The sequence below is a fragment of the Bos mutus genome, chromosome 17 (genome assembly GCF_027580195.1).
Source record: "Bos mutus isolate GX-2022 chromosome 17, NWIPB_WYAK_1.1, whole genome shotgun sequence".
Lineage (NCBI taxonomy): Eukaryota > Metazoa > Chordata > Mammalia > Artiodactyla > Bovidae > Bos > Bos mutus.
The window spans coordinates 56,998,141-57,019,906 of NC_091633.1; the positions used below are offsets into that span (position 1 = coordinate 56,998,141).

At 37.9% G+C, this 21,766-nt stretch overlaps 1 protein-coding gene across 6 annotated transcripts in view; it reads right to left on the reverse strand.

Moving 5' to 3' along the window:
• INPP4B (inositol polyphosphate-4-phosphatase type II B) overlaps positions 1-21,766 on the reverse strand; it is an 857,173-nt gene that overhangs the window by 219,162 nt on the left and 616,245 nt on the right. For all 6 annotated transcript variants that reach the window (XM_070386586.1, XM_070386587.1, XM_070386583.1 and 3 more), the window contains one exon: positions 14,813-14,885. In XM_070386586.1, coding sequence (XP_070242687.1) covers positions 14,813-14,885 — 73 coding nt within the window. The remainder of the gene's footprint in view (positions 1-14,812; positions 14,886-21,766) is intronic.

Genomic DNA, 21,766 nt, shown 5'->3' on the forward strand with positions numbered 1-21,766 from the left:
CTCTGTGGGAAAAGGCAAGGGTGGGATGATTTGAGAGAATAGCATTGAAACATGTATATTATCATATGTGAAACAGATCGCCAGTCCAGGTTCGATGCATGAGACAGGGTGCTCAGGGCTGGTGCACTGGGATGACCCTGAGGGATGGGATGGGGACGGAGGTGGGAGGAGGGTTCAGGATAGGGGACACATGTACACCCGTGGCTGATTCATGTCAATGTATGGCAAAAACCACTACAATATTGTAAAGTAATTAGCCTTCAATTAAAATTTCAAAAAAAGTACATCAGAAACCTTGATAGCAAACATCTCATTCTTCAATAGCCAGATTCAAAGCTCCCACTACACTTCTCTATTTCCTGTAAGTGTTATCTAGAATGTGCACTTTTTAAAAACACCAATGTGGTTTAGTCACTAACTAGTGTCCGATTCTTGCAACCTCATGTGGACTCCTCTGTCCACAAGATTCTCCAGGCAAGAATACTGGAGTGGGTTGCCATTTTCTACTCCAGGGGATCTTCCAACCCAGGAATCAACCTGGGTCTCCTGCCATTTCAGGCAGATTCTTTACCCACTGAGCTGCAAAGGAAGATAAAAACACCAATAGAAGCCAGAAAACAGTAGTATATTTCCCATCCATTGAGAGACAATATTTTAAATCCAGTATTGCATGTCCCAAAGGATTATATTTTGGCCATAAATATGACCTTTAAGTCTTATGAATCAGATTATATCACAGACCATATTTAAGGCTAATTACACTTTCTCATTTTGGTGAATTATAATTGACATAATATTATATTAGTTGCAGGTATACAATGTAATGACTCAGTGTTTGTATATATTGTTAAATGATTACCACAATGAGTCTTGTTAACATCTGTCACCATACATAATCACAAATTTTTTCTTGTGATGAGAACTTTAAAAATCTCTCTCAGGAACTTTCAAACATGCCAAACAGTATTATTAACTATAATCATGCTGCATATTATGTCCTCAAAACTATTTTATAACTAAAAATCTGCATGTTTTGATACCTTCACTCCCATCCCCTGTCCCTCATCTCTGGAAACCACCAATCTGTCTTTGTATCTGAGTTCTTTTTTTTTTTTTTTAATTTGTTATGCTTTGGTTTGTTTTCAGATGCTACATATAGGTGAAATCATACAGTAGCTGTCTTTCTCTGTCTGATACTTCACTTAGCATAATGCCCTCAAGCTCTATCCACAAATGGCAAGCTTTCATTCTTTTTTATGGCTGAATAATATTCTATTCAGTGTGTGTGTGTGATCTGTGTATCACATTTTTTTATCCATTCATCTGTGGATGCTGAGGTTGTTTCCATGCCTTGTCCACTGAAAATAATGCTGCAATGAACACTGGGATGCATGTATCTTTTTGAATTAATCTTTTCATTTACTTTGGATAAATACACAGAAGAGGCAATGATGGTAGTTCTTTCTTTAGTTTTTTAGGACATCTCCATATTGCTTTCCATAGTGGCAGTACCAGTTAACATTGCCATCAACAGTACACAAAAGTTTCCTATTCTCCACATCCTTGCTGATAATACTTGTTAGATCTTGTATTTTTGATACCCTTTCTAACAGATGTGAGATGGTATCTCACTGTGGTTTTGATTTGCATTTCCCTCATGATTGGTGATGTTAAGTAAATTTTCATGTACTTGCTGGCCATCTTTATGTCTTCTTTGGAAAAACATCTATTCATATCCTCTGTCCATTTTTAATCAGATTTTTTTGTTGTTGTTTTTGAGTTGTAGGAATTCTTTACATAATTTGGGTATTTGCCCTTATCAGATATAGTTCTTTTTATATGAAATACAGAAACCTATAACCCATGAAAGAAACTATGGTATTTAATTCATCTTTAAAGTGACAATATTTCAAAGATGTAAGAATTTTACTAAAACCTCTACTGCAATAGACTTGGAAAATAAAATATATATATATATGTAGACAATTCAATATATTGTAAGTCAAGTTAAATCATTTATAAGATATTAGGAATTCTAATTAACATGGTCAGGAATATAAATGAATCATTTTATAGTAAGATAAAAACTCAGCCTCTGTCCAAATTTTCCCTTTGTGATCTAAGTAAATATTCAATTACTTGGGTTATCTATATTTAGTACATGTTCTGCTTATTAACCTCTGTTTTTTTTTTTTTTTCCAGATTACACAGAATCTTTGTATCTTCCAAACCATGGTTAAAAATCCTTGGGTTTTTCTTGCCTTTAATAAAACAATAATTATTTTTAGAAGATTTATACTTTTAATTAGGTTGCAAAATATAATATTCCTTATTTTATTTATCTCAAAACCAGTCCTTCAACTTTTGATTCTCCTGTTTTCATTTTAATGCTCTTCAATGTATTCTAAATATAAACCTTTGTTGAAATAACATAAGTAGAAATCAAGGACAGTATGATTAATGTGCTCCAGAATTCTCCTGTAACCACCCCAGACACAAGGTCCAAGACCCTGTGAAAATGCTGCTAGTTTTTAAGGAAAATGCTTGAGGCAAATAATAAACAAAAGATCAGGCTACTTGATCTACCTCCTAGAATTCCCAATAATGTCTCCAATCTAACTTTCATGCTATACATTCTAAGCTTTTGAAACTCATAAATCTCTAAACACTGATACTAAATTTTATATAGTTACAAGGGTCTCAATGCAGACATAGTGGAATCCACTTTATAGCCCAGTTTGATCCAGGAGCATTGCTTATTGAAAACCTACCAAAACCAAGAACATCTACTCTGTATCCTAAAATGTCATATAACAGAGTAAGACTTAGAAAATAAAAATCAATATATGGTCTGCAAAAACTATAAAACTCTTAGAGGAAAACATAGGCAGAACACTCTGTGACATAAATCACAGCAAGATCCTCTATGACCCAAACCTACAGTAATGGAAATAAAAACAAGAATGAACAAGTGGGACACAATTAAACTTAAAAAAACCTTTGTAGAGCAAAGGAAACTATAAACTAGGTGAAATGGCAACCCTCAGAATGGGAGAAAAAAATAGCAAATGAAACAACTGACAAAGGGTTAATTTTCAAAATATACAAGTAGCTCATGCAACTCAATACCAGAAAAACAAACAACACAATCAAAAAGTGGGCAAAAGACCCAAGCAGATATTTCTCCAAAGAAGACATATAGATGGCTAACAAATACATGAAAAGATGCTCAACACTGCTCATTATTAGAGAAATGCAAATCAAAAGTACAATGAGATATCACCTCACACCAGTCAGAACGGCCATCATCAAAAAAACATGCAAACAATAAATGCTGGAGAAGATATGGAGAAAAGAGAACCCTCTTGCACTACTGGTGGGAATGTAAATTGATACAACCACTGAGGAAAACACTATGATGATTCCTTAAAAAATTAGGAATAAAACTACTGTGTGACCCAACAATCCCACTACTGGATATATTCCTTGAGAAAATCATAATTGAAAAAGACACACGTACCGCAGTGTTCACTGCAGCACTATTTACAATAGCTCGGACACAGAAGCAACCTAGATGCCCATCGACAGAGGAATGGATAAGGAAGCTGTGGTACATATATACAATGCATGACTCAGTCAGAAAAAGGAATGTATTTGAGTCAGTGATAATGAGGTGGATGAACCGAGAGCCTCTTGTATAGAGTGAAGCAAGTCAGAAAGAGAAAAATACAAAGTATATTAACACATACATACGGAATCTAGAAGGATGGTACTGATGACCATATTCACAGGGTAGCACTGGAGATGCAGACATAAAAAATGGACTTATGAACAATGTTGGGGTGGGAGAGGGTGGGATGAATAAAGACAGAAGCATGGAAACACATACACTACCTTATATAAAACAGATAGCTAGTGGGAATTTACTGTATGCCTCAGAGAATTCAAACTGGTGCTCTGCGACAACCTAGAGGGGTGGGATGGGATGGGAGGTGGGAGGAAGGTTCAAGAAGGTGTGGACATATGTGTACCTATGGCTGATTCATACTGATGTATGGCAGAAACCAATACAATATTATAAAGCAATTATCTCTCAATTACAAATAAATAAATTTGTGAAATTCAATATATGGTCTGACTTTTAATTACCATGAAATTTGTTCCACTGGTCACAAACAGATCAGAGAAGATGTTCTCAGCTCAAAATTTTGCTGGGTTCATAGTGGGAAGATTTTTGCCATCCTCACATAAAAGAAAGTCATGGTATTCATGTATCAAAGATTGAACAGTGGGCCATAAGTAACGAATGCTTTTGTCATTTTAGAAATGCTTCTGCCCTATAGCAGAGACACAATTTCAACAATTCTGCACACACACTCTAGCTGTGGAAATGAGCCCACCACTTTCAGCTCCGGCTTTCCACTGATGCCAAATGTTTCTTTATATAAAAGGTGCGTTGCTGACTGTATAATAAGCTCAACTCGCTTCCCACGTGGCTCAGTGGTAAAGAATTCACCTGCCAGTGCAGGAGATGTGGGTTCGATTCCTGGGTCAGGAAGATGCCCTGAATTGTGCCAACTCACTCCAGTACTCTTGCCTGGAAAATTCCATGGATAAAGGAGCTTGGTGCGCTACAGTCCATGAGGTCCCAAGAGTCAGATGAGACTGAACACACTAACAACAACTATCTAACATCTATTATAAGTTATTTTTAGAGAGCCCTGCATATATTAGCTTCTTTTTTTCCATTGCTTTTGCCAGAACAACTGCTAAAAATATCGTGTGATAGATTCTACCAAGAGAATAATAGTAAAGAGATTTTAGATCCCACCATGGTTCCAATAATGACTTAACTACAATATTGTAAAGTAATTAGCCTCCAATTAAAATGAATATATTTATGAAAAAAAAAGAATAAAGTTCTAAGTTAGTCCAGATCTGAACACATTCCCTCTGAGATCTACCCCCTAAGGTGAACACAGGGACAGAAAGCAAATGACAGATTTGTTTCTCCTAAAATTACAGCACAACTCAAATGTCTAGATTGTTTATTCCAGACACTGTAAAGGGCCTTTTTAATAAGGTAGCACACCACCTGCTTTTCTATGGCTTTCAGCAATTGTGGAGGCCAAGTGCTCCAGTTCTAAATTATCAAGGTAAAGATGGCAAGGATATGTTCAACAAAGCCAACACATAGGTGGCACTTAAAAAAAGATGGCTGTTCAAGCAACCTGGGGCAGAAAAAGATAAACCAGAGAGGTATCATAGGGTCGATTTTTTTCTATGTCTGTGTTGGGACATCAGAGGATTAGACAAGGAATTTTGGAAATACAGGAGACCCAGGTTCGATCCCTGGGTCAGGAAAATTCCCTGGAGAAGGAAATGGCTACCCACTCCAGTATTCTTGCCTGGATAATTCCATGGACAGAGGAGCCTGGTGGGCTATATGGGGTTGTGAGGAGTCACACATGACTGAGCAACTAACACTTTCACTTTACTTTTGGGAATATGGATTCAGGGTTGAAGGGATCATCAAAATGTGAAACAGTTATCTCATCAGGTTGTCTTTAAATATAGTTCTCCAGAAAAAGCTTATCTGTGATTGTGCTTAGTCACTCAGTAGTGTTCAACTCTTTGCAACCCCATGGACCATTGCCTGCCAGGCTCCTCTGTCCGTGAGAATTCTCCAGGTGAGAATACTGGAGTGGGTTGCCATGCCCTTCTCCAGAGGATCTTCCCAACCCAGGGATGAACACAGATCTCCCACTCTGCAGGAGGATTCTTTACTGTCTGAGCCACCAGGGAAGCGCTCATCTGGGATTATCTTCATGCAATTTCTTGCTTTCAGGAGGTGGTAGAAATCAAATATATAAATGGAATCTGACTATTAGCTTCAGTCTTTACAAAATCACTATTTTAATGTCCTATAGATTCTTGTAGAGAATCTGTTCGTTTGGTAGCTTTTAATTATGCAGTTGTTTAATAGTTTCACTATTCAGCTGAATGTACCTGCACTTCCTCTTGTCCACATGCTGGATAATACTTAGAGAAGATAATTCTGGGTAATCCAATTAGATAATGACACTCTCTCATTTGTAGTTGAAAATATCTTAGATTTATACACACACATCTTAAATGTAGATTGCCTCTTTTTAAGATTAAATGAGATCTAAAAAAAACCTAAACAGAAATCAGGAAAAGACTGTCCTAAGCACGGTTATAGGAAAGAGAACATAAGAAAAGATGACAGGAGCTCTGAAAAACAGCAAAGAGAGACCACTTTTTAAAATAATGAAGATGAAATAAACTGTTAAAAAATTAAGTCCCCCAAATTTTTTAAATTACTTTTCTTTAGGTGTGTCATACAATCTAAACTATGTTATTGCTTGTGTTGCTTTAAAGCATCAAAAAAAATAAGAATAGAAATAGGATATAAGCTGAGTCGGAAAAGTGCTGCTCCCCTTGTGGAGCCAAGCCCACGAGCCCCTAGCACTCTGTCTTCAATTCAAGGACATAAACAAGAAAAACTATTACAGATGTCAGAATAAAACATAAAGGTAATATCTGTGGGAATTTAGTCTCCAACTCGGAGAAGGCAATGGCACCCCACTCCAGTACTCTTGCCTGGAAAATCCCATGGACAGAGGAGTCTGGTAGGCTGTAGTCCATGGGGTCGCTAAGAGTCAGGCACGACTGAGCAACTTCACTTTCACTTTTCACTTTCATGCATTGGAGAAGGAAATGGAAACCCACTCCAGTGTTCTTGCCTGGAGAATCCCAGGGACGGGGGAGCCTGGTGGGCTGCCATCTATGAGGTCGCACAGAGTCGGACACGACTGAAGCGACTTAGCAGCAGCAGCAGCAGCAGTCTCCAACTGGTGATAACTGGTGAGTTCAGTGTGTACAATTTGTATTTTCAACTTTGGTTGGTCAGAGAAGTGATTTGTTTCATTCATTGTAGTTTCAATGATTTGTTCTGTTTATTCTAATCATCCAGTCCCATCAATTCATGGCAAATAGATGGGGAAACAATGGAAACACTGACAGACTTTATTTTCTTGGGCTCCAAAATCACTGCAGATGGTGACTGCAGCCATGAAATTAAAAGACATTTGCTCCTTGGAAGAAAAGCTATGACAAACACTAGACAGCATATTAAAAAGCAGAGAAATTACTTTGCTGACAAAGGTTCATATAGTCAAAGCTATGGTTTTTCCAGGAGTCATGAATGGATGTGAGAGTTGGACCATAAAGAAGATTGAGCACCAAAGAACTGATGATTTTGAACTGTGGTGTTGGAGAAGACTCTTGAGAGTCTCTTGGACTGCAAGGAGATCAAAGCAGTCAATACTAAAGGAGATCAGTCCTGAATATTCATTGGAAGGATTGATGCTGAAGGTGAAGCTCCAATACTTTGGCCACCTGATGTGAAGAGCCGACTCATTAGAAAAGACCATGATCCTGGGAAAGATGGAAGGTGGAAGGAGAAGGGAATGACAGAGGACGAGATGGTTCGATAGCATCACTGACTCAATAGACATGAGTTTGAGCAAGTTCCGGGGCTGGTGAAGGACAGGGAAACCTGTTGTCCTGCAGTCCATGGGGTCACAAAGAGTTGAACACAACTGAGTGACAGAACAACAATAACAATAATTCTACTCCAGTCATTAAAGGAAAGGAAAAATCTAGAAAAGTGTCCCTTTCTGGTTCATCTTTCATGCTGAACAACCTGGAATGACCTGCACAGTTCATGGAACTCAAGTTGTTTCTTGGCATTTTGCCACTGTTTAAGGCATTCTCTGAATCTCAAAGGAATGCTCCTTTTTCCTAGCTACAGGTAATTATCCCATAAACTCAGCTCAACTAGTACCTCCTCCAGGAGGTCCTCCTTGACTTCCATCTCCTCCCTCCCTATAGGTGTCTCTCCTTGGTACTCCCCAGCCCCCTCTCTATCACGGTTCTTACCAGTTGTGCTATAATTGTCTGGTTACTGCTCTGTGCCCATCCCCCCATTAAAAGGTAAACTTTGTGAAGGCCATGACTGTGCTGTTTTCTTAACCTTCATTTTATCTCCTCACTTCCCAGGCAAGAATACTAGAGAGTGTAGTGTAGCCATTCCTTTCTCCAGGGGATCTTCCCGACCCAGGGATTGAACTCGCATCTCTTGCATCTCCTGTACTGGCAGATGGATTCTTTACTACTGAGCCACCTGGGAAGCCAATTATTACCTCCACTAGTAGGAAAACAAAATGGCTCTGACTGTGTAAATTGAGATGAGAAAATACAAGAGGGAAGGACATAACTAAAAACCTCACTTCGGTGAAGAGCACAGGCATCAGAATGAAGGAAGGAACACCAGAGCTGAAAGTCCTTCTTATATTTGTCCACAAAATATTACCTTTTTGACTATATCATCTTCTTGCCTTTATTTTCCTTCTAGTTTACATAAGGTGGGCAATAGGGTGATAAACTTAAAACAGGAACAAAGCTGAAGTATTAAAAGTGTCTGATGATTTCATTGATTACTATTAATAGACAAAGAAATTTACTCTTCCACTCAAGTTATACTCTATGTTAATACACAGTAAAGAAAACATGAAAATTCCAAAAGAGCAAGGTTAATGGTGTGAACTACTTAGGCCATCAACCATATCAGTAAAGAAAAGATGTTACAGACATCAAGCCATCACATGACAGCCACCTGGAGGGAGAGTCCTGAGGAAACTCAGAATGAAAACAAAGAATGCCTGCCATCCAGCTGTCAACCGCCGCAGTCATGCCAGACTCTGCACTCAGGAAACTCAGGACGAGGGAACACAGGATACTGGCCCCAGATAGCTGAGGTGCATCTTAAAGGAATGACTGCAATAAGCCCAGACTTTGCATCTTCCCTGGTGGCTCAGACGGTAAAGCATCTGCCCGAAATGCGGGAGACCTGGGTTTGATCCCTGGGTTGGGAAGTTCCCCTGGAGAAGGAAATGGCAACACACTCCAATACTCTTGCTGGAAAATCCCATGGACAGAGGAGCCTGGTAGGTTACGGTCCATGGGGTCACAAAGAGTCAGACACGACTGAGCGATTTCACTTTCCTTTCCTTTTCCTATACACAGAAAAGGGCTGATTTCATTAACTTGAGATGTCTGGTTTTCCTTAATTATCAATAATCTTTTGATGTTTTGGCTCCCTGCCCTTTGTTCCAAAAACTCCCATACATCCTGGCTCTTCAAAGCAGTCCCTCAGAGTGATCTGAGACTTCTGTTTCCGGGGCTCAAAGTCCTGAGAAAGTCTGCCTGATAAAACATAATTCTCAGCTTTATGGTTGTGCGTTTTTTTTCTTTGAGTTGACAATGGGCTCCACTGGATTTATTAAAACAGCAAAGTGCAAAGAAATCTGGTGAATAAGTATAAGGATAAAAGGCCAATGTTATAAGCCAAGATGGTCCTATATTTTATATATCATAGAGTTACAAATACAAGGGCAAATCTATTTAACTAGTATGAAGAACATATGAGGCTTCCCAGGTGGCACATTAGTCAAGAAACTCCCCTGTCAATGCAGGAGACACAAGAGATGCAGGTTCAATCCCTGGGTCAGGAAGATTCCCTGGAGAAGGAAACGACAACCTGTTCCAGTAATCTTGCCTAGGAAATCCCATGGACAGAGGAGCCTGGTGGGCTACAGTCCATGGGGTTGCAAAGAGTCAGATACAACTGAGCACAAAGGATACCAGAGAGATACCTTTGTTATAAACTGATATGATCTAAAATTTGACAAGGTAGTTAATTTAGTACCTCATGAATGAAAAGGAAAAAAAAAAAATAGACAAAACAAAGAGATTTGTTTTTTTGGCTGGAATTCCTTAGGACTCGAAATGAATATAGAGAGAAATATTTTTCAAAGTCTCTCAGAATATTTCTTAAAATATTCAGTCACCAGTTGCTTTAGATGGGGTGGAATTGAGGAGAATGTTGCCTGTACTTAGTTCAGTTATGTGGTATTGTGAAAGGCAATTAAAATATATGGTGCCAAATGAAGCAGAAAAAAAATTTTAAATGAGAATTTAACAGTAATTTTTAGGGAAAGTAATAAATCATTTTAAAAAGAAATAATTCAATTTGAACATCTTTCTCAGGGACAGAAGAATAACAGAGCAGTTTTCTGTACCTGAAGCATAAATTCAAGTGGTAAGATACACCCATTATCAGTCATTTGACAAATATCTGCTGAGTTTCTATTGCTTTCTGTCCCTGGAGACACAGAAATAAATAAGCAATGTTTCTTCTTCTTAAACAGCTCGTAATCAGGCAACTTCAGTAAAGCTATAGGGCATGTGTGCCAAGTCATTCAATCTTGTCTGACTCTCTGTGATTCCATGGACTGTAGCCCGCCAGGCTCCTCTGTCCACAGGATTCTCCATGCAAGGATACTGGAGTGGCCTGCATGCCCTCCTTCAAGGGATTTTCCCAACCCAGGGATCAAACCCACTTCTCTTACACCTCCTGCATTGGCAGGCAGGCTATTTACCGCTAGTGCCACCTGGGAAAGTAGATGGCTTAAGCCTTTCTGGGGGAAAAGAATAAAAGATACATGGACTACTTTGAGAACACTTGTGATTCATCCCTGAGGCAAGAAGATAAACACCAATAAACTCTCCAAATAGGGGGGAAAGTACCTGTATTTAGGACTGAAAACAGGGTAGTCCTCACATTGAGATTTAGATTTTTTTACAGTCATGGAATTTATCACTGTCAGATACACCCTCTATGAAGAGCATGGACAGCATGCACATTAATATACAGCATGAAACTGGTCTTCAAAAATATCATAGATAATTTCATGACTCAAGAAGTATAGAATTCAACCAGGAAAGATGCTGTATCAGATCGAATGCTTGCTGACAGAGGGAAACTCACTCAAAATGTGAAGATAATAGGAAACGATGACAGAGTCCATTAGCTTCTCAGATTGATCATGATAATATCAAAGTCCATGGGCTGAAGTATTCTGTAGCATTATGCTTTACCAAAGAAAATGGGTAGGTTCAGGAAATCTAGAGAGAATTGTTGATCTTGACAAATTTTTTTAAAGAGTTTACTTGTGGCCAGGCTTATTAAATATAAATAACTCCTGAGAAAGACAACTGTAAGTGACAAAGAATCGGATATAGGACTCCATGTGAAACTGATGAAAATGAAAACTTTCATGAAATATTTCTAAAATGAAGGAAGACATAGCAAAAGCTAAACTATGCTCTTTAGATTTCAGACATGGAGGGCCAAAAAGGAAATCGAAGACTGTCAAGGTCAGTTTGGTCATCCCAAAAGTATCAGTGTCCAAAGAGCCTGACCAGGCCGTCAGAGTCACATTGCTGTTAGCAAATCTAGGCTGTGACAGCAGTTCTTCACAGAGCCTGTTCAGGGCACTGGTATTAATACCACCAGAGCCCGTGTGTTCTTGTTTTGCTGTAGACAAAGGCGCCACAGTCTATGGACACCCAACTCTGTGACCAGGTAAGAGACTTGGTTGTTCACACTTCCCTGTGTTCAAAATTAACTTTCCCGACCCTCATCCCTGAGGCAACACCCCAACAACACATAGTTTCAAGTGTTCTCACTGCCATTTTGCTTAAATGAATGCACCAATAATTAAACAGGTAACTTTTCAACAACTTTGATAAAACTATAATAAAATCAAACAAAATGAGAACCTCACAATTCTTAATACTACATCTTCTAATTCATTTCCTCTTTCAGAGAATATAAAGTCCAACAGCGGAAAGGAATTTATTTTCTCCTGTATAGCTGAAGTACTTATATATCTTTTTTATGGAGTTGTAAATTCTGCCCCCTCTCCTCCTCCTCATCTTTCTTTCTCCTCCTGCCCTCACCTCTCCAGGCTCCCAACATATACCTTCAACTTGAGAGGCAAATGCGGCGTGAAAACGGTGAGACCCAAGAGGGAAGAGCTTTTTCTCTGGAGTCTCACAATAGATAAGTGAATTTTCCGAGTTATTCATTAAACCTCTAGAGATATAAATAGAATAGTGAAGAGCAGCTATGAGCTATGACATCCTCTTGCGCTCAATCAGTAAGAACTTCATAACTCACTTGAGACTGGCAAGTTCCATATAATACATGAATATAAAGGCTTGGGAAGAATGTCAATAGCTCCCTCCGCCTACAGATTGTGAAAAAGTACCTCATGGGAGTATAATAGATTAATTCCAAAGTTGCTGAGTTTAGATGGATAAATAAATAGAACAAAATACCAAGGTACACACAGACCAAAGTCAAGGGTGCATCTTCTACTTACATATTCTATACATGTGCGATACGCTTTAGGATTACGAGCAGAAGCGTTGTATATATAGCACTTAGTTGTATTTTAAAATAATTTTTTAAAAACCAAGCTTTTAGAACAGTTGACAGGCATTTTGTCTTATCTTCCCCTAATATACCCTGGAGAAGGAAACCCACTCCAGTATTCTTGCCTGGAAATCCCCATCAACAGAGGAGCCTGGCAGGCTACAGTCCATGGGATTGCAAAGAGCTGGACACGACTGAGCGACTTCACTTTCCCTAATATAAGAAGGCTCATAAAAAATATCTGTGGGATTTCCTTGGTGATCCAGTGGTTAAGAATCTGCCCTGCAATGCAGGTGACCCAGGTTCGATCCCTGGTCAGGGAAAGAAGATTCCCACAGGATGCAACGGGGATTCTACGTGCTGCCAAGGAAGACCCAGTGCAGCCAAATAAATAAGACTGCATTTCAAAAAATTATTTCATAGAAAGAAAATATTTTTGGCTAATATTCTAGGCACTTTCAGATTGCCTGGACCAACGACACAGAAAAAAATCATCGGAACAAAGTGTAGAATCACCACCAAAACCGTCAGCTCCAGGAAAAGGGAAAGCGGTAATCTATCCTCTTTCACTCCGTTAGTGAGTGTATTTAAATTGTAGAATGTAGCTGCTCCCAAGACTTCCACATCGCTTGTCTCTGTCATATTACAAATCAAAGGTTAGGAATCATACCCTAGACACTTGGAAGAGTTAATAGGCTTCCAAAACTCATGCCTTGCAGATTTTATGGCACAAGGATCAGAAGGTACAGATTTATTTTTCTCATGTTCCCTTTGGCTCATCTTCCTTAGGTGATATATTTCTTTCTACTCCCAGAGCCACTTTTCTCTTTCTCTTTGAAATTTATATTAAACCAATCAGTATTTTAAAATGGCATTTCCCTTTGTGTGCATAAAAAAATTACAAGGTTCACATGAGTGAATCACTTTAAAAGTGTCTTATAATTACAGTGTAGATGATTTTGATGATAATTTGATTCATTTAAACTGTATTTAACATGAGTGCAATATCTCTCACATTCAATTTTACTTCTCAAAATTGACATGTGGAGAATTAAATAGATTATCTAGATATACTGAAATCAAGGTTTAGAGGTTTGGTCAGCTTTTAAAAGAAAAAACATATATGAGGAAGACCCTTTGAGGATACATTAGCTATTTTAGCCACATAGATACCTTAAGTATTTTTATGGTATCTGGCTGGTATAGCTGTGCAGCTAGCCGCTTCCCTATTTAATGCACGTTCCTCCTGATATTATATCCTTAATAACCATTTTTTAAAACATGCCATTTGGTCCTAGATTGAGAAGTAGCTTCTCTTCTTTGGTTTAATCCTCCATTCTATTAAGTACAATTCATGGGCTTTTGGTTGCTATATTCTATTTTGAGTTCTTTGATTTAAAATGTTGTATGTCTTTCTCCATCTCTTATTATTACTGGGTTTCTGCAGGGGAAAATTGCTCATTGTTTAGGGGTTCTGTCTTAGTAACTTTGAAGTTTGGTACCACTCAATCTGATTATCATGCTATCCATGTCACTGTTGAAATGCACAACATTGCAAGGCTAGGAAAATGTTAAGGTTTATTTTACGGTTATACCAGCTTGTTAATTAATGGCTTTTTTAGTAAAAGCATGATCTAGTAATTAAGAGCAAAGGCCTTGGGATTAAAACCAGATTAAATGTTGGACTTGTTGTGGCTAAGTAGTAATCTTGAGCAATTTCCTCATCTATAAAATGGAGATAATAAGAGTGCCTTCTTCATAGCACATATTAGAAAATAAGGAAAGGCAAGGCATACGAGGCATTTAGCATCTTGCTTGCCATTGTACTAATCATTATTTGCTAATATTATCACTACTGGTAACACAATGTATGTTATCATTCAGAAGTTAGTTCCATGATTTACATATATGTATATTATCACATATTTTATAACTGTATCAGATGTCAAAGTCATCATTTACCACACTGTTCAGTGCCTTCTTGAAGTTATTAACACTACATGTATATGCACATATATATATATATTCACACACACACTGGAATGTACAAATGTATGTATGAATTTTTCCTACTGAATCCATATACACACTGTTTTAACAACTTTAAATTCTAGAATTAGAAAGTCAAACTAACTACGAGCTTCACATTTCTAATACTTCCTCCATCTTCCTCCATCATCTGAAATGACGTCTCATGTCAGATAAAATAAAAATCCAATAGATAAAAAGAATTTGTTTTGCCATTTAGCCAAGATATACAAATATATTTTTTTATGGAATTGTCAAGTTTACCCCTTCACTGCTAACTCCCATGATTACCAATATTTGATAAATGTTTACAACAGTTCTGTGAGAATGGTATCCAGGTTCAGTATCAACTTCTTAGAAAATTAAAATGTATGTTCACATGGAATGAACTTAAGTTTCCAAAACTGAGGTACATACCGGCATTCAAAAAAGGTAGGTTATCTTTTCTGCTCACACTTTCTGGGGCTGAACATTCACAAACCAATGCACACTAGGAAGGAAAAAGAAGAAAGAAAACGTATTTGAACACGATCAAGTAAGGAATGAGATTCTCTTAAAACATGAGGCCATACACACAGTTTCAAAAAGTTTTGAACAAGACATTTTTGAAAAACTATTTTGAGCTGTACCTTTATGATGAACCTAGTTTAACTTGTGATTATTTACTTACATATAATATGACTTTATTATGCAATTATAGACTACATTTCAGTTAGAGTTAAAGACTTCTTAGGAGAGAAAATTTGTACTTTCTTTGTAGAAAAGAACTCTCCCTAACACGCTAGAAATAGGTTCCCATTACAGCAAATCCCCTATGAGAAGGTGAATGGCTTTGTATTTCTGTCACCTGGGTGGGTCGATTTTCGATCAATAAAAAGCAAATTATTTTCTAGCTTTTAAGTAAAGGTAACTGTAAATAAAGGAGAAAATATATTGTAGCATCTAATTTTACAATGCAAAAGGAGACTTTCTGTCTCTGGCAAAAGATACAAACACTTGCTCATAAAGGATGAGGGTACTTTATAAACAAGCTGATGTCCGATTTATGAATAAGTAATTTATACACATGCCAATCTAGAGATAATAGATGATCTATTAACCCATGATAAATAGACTCAGCTCATGATCCTTTACAGAATAGACACTGCTCTGGACAGGAGACAGGAGAGACAGGGAGAGACACAGAAACCTACCTCCCTTCCTCCTTCAGGGACTGGCCCTGCTTTGAGATTCACAGCCACAGAGGTTCATGATAGCAAAGTGTAGGTCTCTCAAGTATTTTGAGAAGGGACACAAATAATTTAAGACATTGATTTAAATGTTACTTTCTGTATTCTTAAAGTCTACTACTCATTCCTCTATCATAACATTCATCACATTACTCAGGAAATTTCCAGATGGAGAAAAATGTGCTTTCCTAAAATTTTTAGTGCTTATATTGAGATCCCACTAAAAGAATGAATAACTGCAAAGAATTCTTAAAATTTAGTGTGATTTAGATCATTTTACAACAAACCAGAAGTCAGAGGTGATTACTTTTTTTAACGCACAGGTATTTTGTATATGCACTTTCCAAATCACCACAGCAATTTGCAAGGATCCTTCGACACATTTAAAATTCTTTATTTCTCCTATTTACAATATTTTCTCTACTTCTTTCAGCCTACATAGGGCTGGCTGTTAAAGTAATTTTTGGTAAACATTATATTCATCATATCAGTGTTTGGTTCTGGAATGTATAATGGTTATTTACTGTCCAATCAAATTCAATATTCTCAGACTGGTCCTCAAATACTTTCATGCTTTGTCCCTGCGTCCTTCCACATAATAACTAGATACACAGCTCTAAATCATCTTCCTTTCCAAAAGAATATCATCATCTACAACATAACTTATAGGGATGGTTTAGATTAAACCTTTTTAGTGAAGAAGTCCATAATTCCCAGAAACCAGGCTATTATCCTGAGAAACTGCTTCTGTTTTATGGAGGCAGTCCTGCCTCTTTGAAATCAAAGATACCTTTCTCTTTCCAAATAAAGGCCTGCTTCATTTCACCAAATGAATACAGACATATGACTTTTATATATTTATATCTTCCACCCACACTGGAAAACCAATATTGAGGACATTTTAAACTAATATTCTTATTTTGCAATGTTACTGTATTTTAAAGTTCTACTACTCAGAATCCCCTCAAGATTTAAACCCATTGAACATAAACAGAAAGTAATAAGCACTTAACAAACTAACATTTTCATATTTGGACTCTGGTTATTGCTTTCTTCAATTGTTTCCTGAAGTGTACACTTTGTGTCACTATTTAGATGGAAAGTTCTACAGGCCAAGAACCTTATTTATTTCCTTAAGCTATATTTAATTTTTTTTTTTTACATTGACTTTAGAGTCACTGTTACACTGTGCTAGTTGCTACAGAGAATGCAAAGATGGAAATGAGGTGGAAATTGTGCTTAAGAAGGTTCATCTATTTATACTGTTCATTGCTATTATGATGATGGATATTTGCAACATTATACATTTGCATGATGTGCACTCACAATGTAATGACTCTACATTTGTGATTCTGAGCAGGAATAGCAAAACATCACATGCTTTTTTACCAGATGTAGCACCATAACCCTATTGATTGTGATTAATAATTTTAAAAGTATCTTTTGATGGTAAGTGTGGCCAAGCAGAAGAAACATAAGATATGTAAAATTCTTGGAGCTAAATGATTTTGACTCTCAGCTAACATATCAATTTGATACGCGTTGATACGCATTGATCTAGAAAATCAGCAATATTGTATGAACAATAATCATAAAGCTCTGTATGAATCCATCAAGACCAACACTTCATGGCTAAGTACTTTCACATCTGTTAGTTTATTTCATCAATCATGGTTCTCAAAGTTATTCTGGAGTCTCCTGGAAATTCCTGACGCCTTTTTTTTAAAGATACATTCATTTAATTTATTTTACTTTTTGGCTGGGCCATACAGTATGTGGGATCTTAGTTCCCTGATCAGGGATCGAACTCATGGCCTCTGCATTGGAAATTCAGAGTGTTAGCCACTGGACCACCAGAGAAGTCCCCCTGATAACTTTTGTCTTTGTATCCTTTGTAGCATCTAGCACAGGGAGAGAAGTCCCCCTGATAACTTCTGTCTTTGTATCCTTTGTAGCATCTAGCACAGGGAGAGAAGTCCCCCTGATAACTTCTGTCTTTGTATCCTTTGTAGCATCTAGCACAGGGTAAAGACAACTTTATTTTCAAATTAATACTAAAATATTATTTGTCTGTTTCCTTCTCTTTCTCTTATAAGCATACAGTAGAATTTTCTAGACTGTATTACCCAATCACGTGATAGCTAATGGTATGTGTACTTATATACTCTTCTGTTTTAAACATTTCCTGTTTGACTTTCTAATATGATAAATGTCTACAGATATAATTCAAATAAGTGAATTATATACAGTATAATTACGAATACAGTAAATGTCAGTAGATAAAATCCACATAAATATAAATTTCAAGAGTGTAAAACAGAAGAGCTATGCTTTTGTGATCTCATTCAGTCTCATGGCTTAAACACCATCCAAATATCATCTGGTGACCCACAAATACATAACTCCAGTTTGGACAGCCCACCTGAATTCCAGACTTGAACCTCCAGCTGCTTAGATACATATATATTTAAATATCTAAGAGGAATGTCAAATATAGCATCTCAAAATCTCCCATCGTCCTCCACCTGCTTCTCTCAGTGTTTTTGAGAAAATGGTAATTCTATTTTTTAGCTATCCTTTTCTCCTGGAGGGTGGCCACAATTCACCTTCTCCATCAGCATCACCCTAATTCAGCTCATCTGCATTTCTACCCTGAATCTTCATAATAATTGGGTTTCATTCTGCTGTCCTTGCCTCACGGTAGGCTCTACTCAAAACAGCAGCCAGAAGGTCCTCCTAAAATATGAATCAGACTTCACACCTATACACTCATCTCCTCAACTATCTTTACACGTAGCCCAGAGTCTAATAGGCTTCAAGGAAGTACACAGTCCGTCTTCCCTGCTTCATGAATCTGTCCTCAACTCCTATCACTCTCCTGCTTGACCCCTCAATTCTAGTCACACTGACCTTCTTGCTGTTCCTTCAACACAAGGAGCATCCTGCCATCTTAGGACCTCTGCTTTTGCTGCTCACTCTACCTATAATTCTTTTTCCTTTCAGAAATCCACAGTTCTTATTCCTTATTTCCTGCACATTTCAGATCAAATATCATATTACTAGTGAATCTATCCTTGACCATCCAGTTTAAAATGGCCACAGCCTAGGACTCTCTAGTCCTTTTTCCCCTATAACAAATAGCACCATCTGATCAACAACACATCGCTTATTTTTTACTTCACAAGAAGGTGGCATCTGTGCCTACTTGATGCCTACTTGGTTCACTGATGAACGTGAATGTGTGCTCAGTCACTTAGTCGTGTCTGACTCTTTGTGACCCCATGGACTGTAACCGACCAGGCTCCTCTGTCCATGGGATTCTCCAGACAAGAATACTGGAGTGGGTTGCCATGCCCTCCTCCAGGGCATCTTTCCAGTCCAGGGATGAGCCTGCATCTCCTGTGGCTCCTGCACTACAGGCAGATTCTTTATAGTTGAGCCACTGGGGAAGCCCTTGTACAGTGCTATATAGCTAAATATTGTCCCATCTAGGAGGCAATTTTGGATTTAATTTCTTCAAAGTAATATTGACTTCATTTATTCATTGATTCAGTGTCCTTCTGTCAGGCTCAGTTCTGGGCACTGAGGGTAGAAAAGAGAACAAACAGACAAACACGTTTCTCTCAGGAAGTTTAATTCTAGTGAAGAAATAAACAATACATGAGATAAATAAAAAACACATATAAGGTTGGACAGCAATAAGTACTAAAGACAAAATAACTCAGAGAAGAGAGGGTGTTTCTGGCAGGCATTGCAGTTTTAGATATGGTGGCAGAGAAGGCTTCGGTGAGAAAGTGATTTTGTATAAAGACCAGAGGAAGTGAAGGAGTGGAGCACAGATACTGGGGAAAATGCTACATGGATAGATTGAATAACAAAGTTCATCTTAAACATCTGGGATGTTTAAGGAGCAGCAAAGAAGATAATGTGGCTGGATCAAAATGGACAAAACTGAGGAGCGGAAGAGGAGGTGAAGGATGTGAAGGGGACCAACACTTGTAGGACTTCAAGTGAGGATTTGGATTTATCGGGGCTTCCCTTGTAGCTCACTCGGTCTTCTTGGAGATGAGGCCATTTGAGGAATGGCACATTCTGTATTACATTTCAGGAAATGCTCTGCTGAGAACAGACTATGCCGGTGGTGAGGATGGCAGGGAAGGAGGCTGGAGGGAGTCAGAGAGACATGCAAGAGACTACAGTAAGTCCCCTAACTGTGAACCTTCCAGTCGTGAACTTTCAAAGATGCAAACATGCATCCCATCAACATAAGCATGAGTGAAACTGCAGCTTGCCCTCCGTCTCCTATTGCTGATGACCCTTCAGCTCTACCATCTCCCACCTCCTCTTGCTCCTCCAGTCAGTAACTCTTCTTGCCTGTTCACTCGATGCCAGCCCTCCTATGCCAGCCATTGTATGGTACTACTGCATTTTCCAAGGTACTGTACTGTAAGATTAAAAATGTTTTCCTTATTTGATGTTCATGTTTGTTTTTTATGTATTATTTGTGTAGAAAGTATTATAAGCTGATTACAGCACATTACGACATAGCTGATTGTGTTAGTTGGGTACCCAGGCTAACTTCGTTGGATGTATGAAAAATTGGACATATGGACATGCTCTCAGAATGGAACCTGTTCATATGTAGAGGACTTACTGTACTGCAAAAATCTAGGTGACAGACAATGTAGGTCACAGTGCCCTAAGGGGTCACAAGTTGTCAGATTCTGAATTTATTTAGAAGTCAAAATGAACAGGATTTACTGCCATATTGATTATAAGTATGAGAGGAACAAAGGATTGAAACATAACCCAAAATTAAAAAAAAACCTTTTTTTTATAAACATAGTGTTTTATAAAACGTAGTAATATTACATGTTAGCTTTGTAAAAGGACAATGTTAGTACTTCTTTTGTGAATTTTTCTTTCTACTGTTCCGTCATGTTAACACTTTGTATTCTATTTCTGTGTTTTTATGTATCAAATAGAAGTTTGAACCAGTATAATAGGGTGAAGGACCCTATGCACAGTCTTCCTTTGATTTAAAAAAAAAAAAACATAATAATATGGTTTTAGGAAACAAGTAAACATATGTGAGAGGAAAGAACTTGGATTTTCATTTATAATTGTTGTCCATGCTCTGGCTGATGGGTATGATTCAGGATTAAAATGTAGTATTTTACATCAAAGGTACCATTATGAACTGAATCACATTCCTCGGAATTCATATGTTGAAGTCCCAATGTTTCATGTCACTGTATTTGAAGATAAGAACTTTGTGGAATTGGTTAAATGAGGTCACAAGAGTAGGACCTTAGTGCTACAGCTCGTGTCCTTAACAAGAAGAGGAGGAGACACCAGAGCTCCCTCTTTCCCTCTATGCATGTGTGCCATGGCAAAGCCTTGTGAGGACACAGCAAGAAATCTGCAAGCCAGGAAGAGAGGATTCACCTGGAACTGAATCATCTGGCACTGTGATCCAGGACTCGGTAGCATTTCAGAACTGTGAGAAATACATTTCCGTCAAGTCATTTAGTCTATGGTATTTCATTATGGCAGCCCAAGCAGGTTCATATAGGTACTAATTTTTTATCTGCTCAGTATATATAAGGGATAACACGTGCCACTTAGTACACGACTATGGTGCAAAGAGTTGTTCCATTTCCTCTCCCGCATTTGTGCAAACCAGTGAGAGGGATGTGGTTTTAGGATAACCTCAATCTCAGTTACTTTGTCTTTTCATATATTTCAGCCATTGACTAACTTTAAGATTTAAATCACTATTAGTAACAGACCATGTTAATACATTTCATAGAGATTTTGATTTAGCAAGTCTGCAAAAGGGTCCTTATATTTGAATTTCTAACAAACACTGTGATGATTCCGACCACACTTTGAAAAACACTGAGATAAAGTTCTTTCCACATAACTCTTCTAAATACCGTGCAGAGTGGACCTTACGACGTGCTCTTCACAACTGTTCCTAGGGATTGCAAACAGGGTTTATAGTAACTTTATAAGAATGCAGATAGGATACAGCTAAAACAAACAATGCTTGATGTGGTTAGCATTTTAGCCCACTTATGACAACTACAAGGTACGTGCTGACACTGCCACCTATTTCTGGAACAGCTCAGTTAACTCA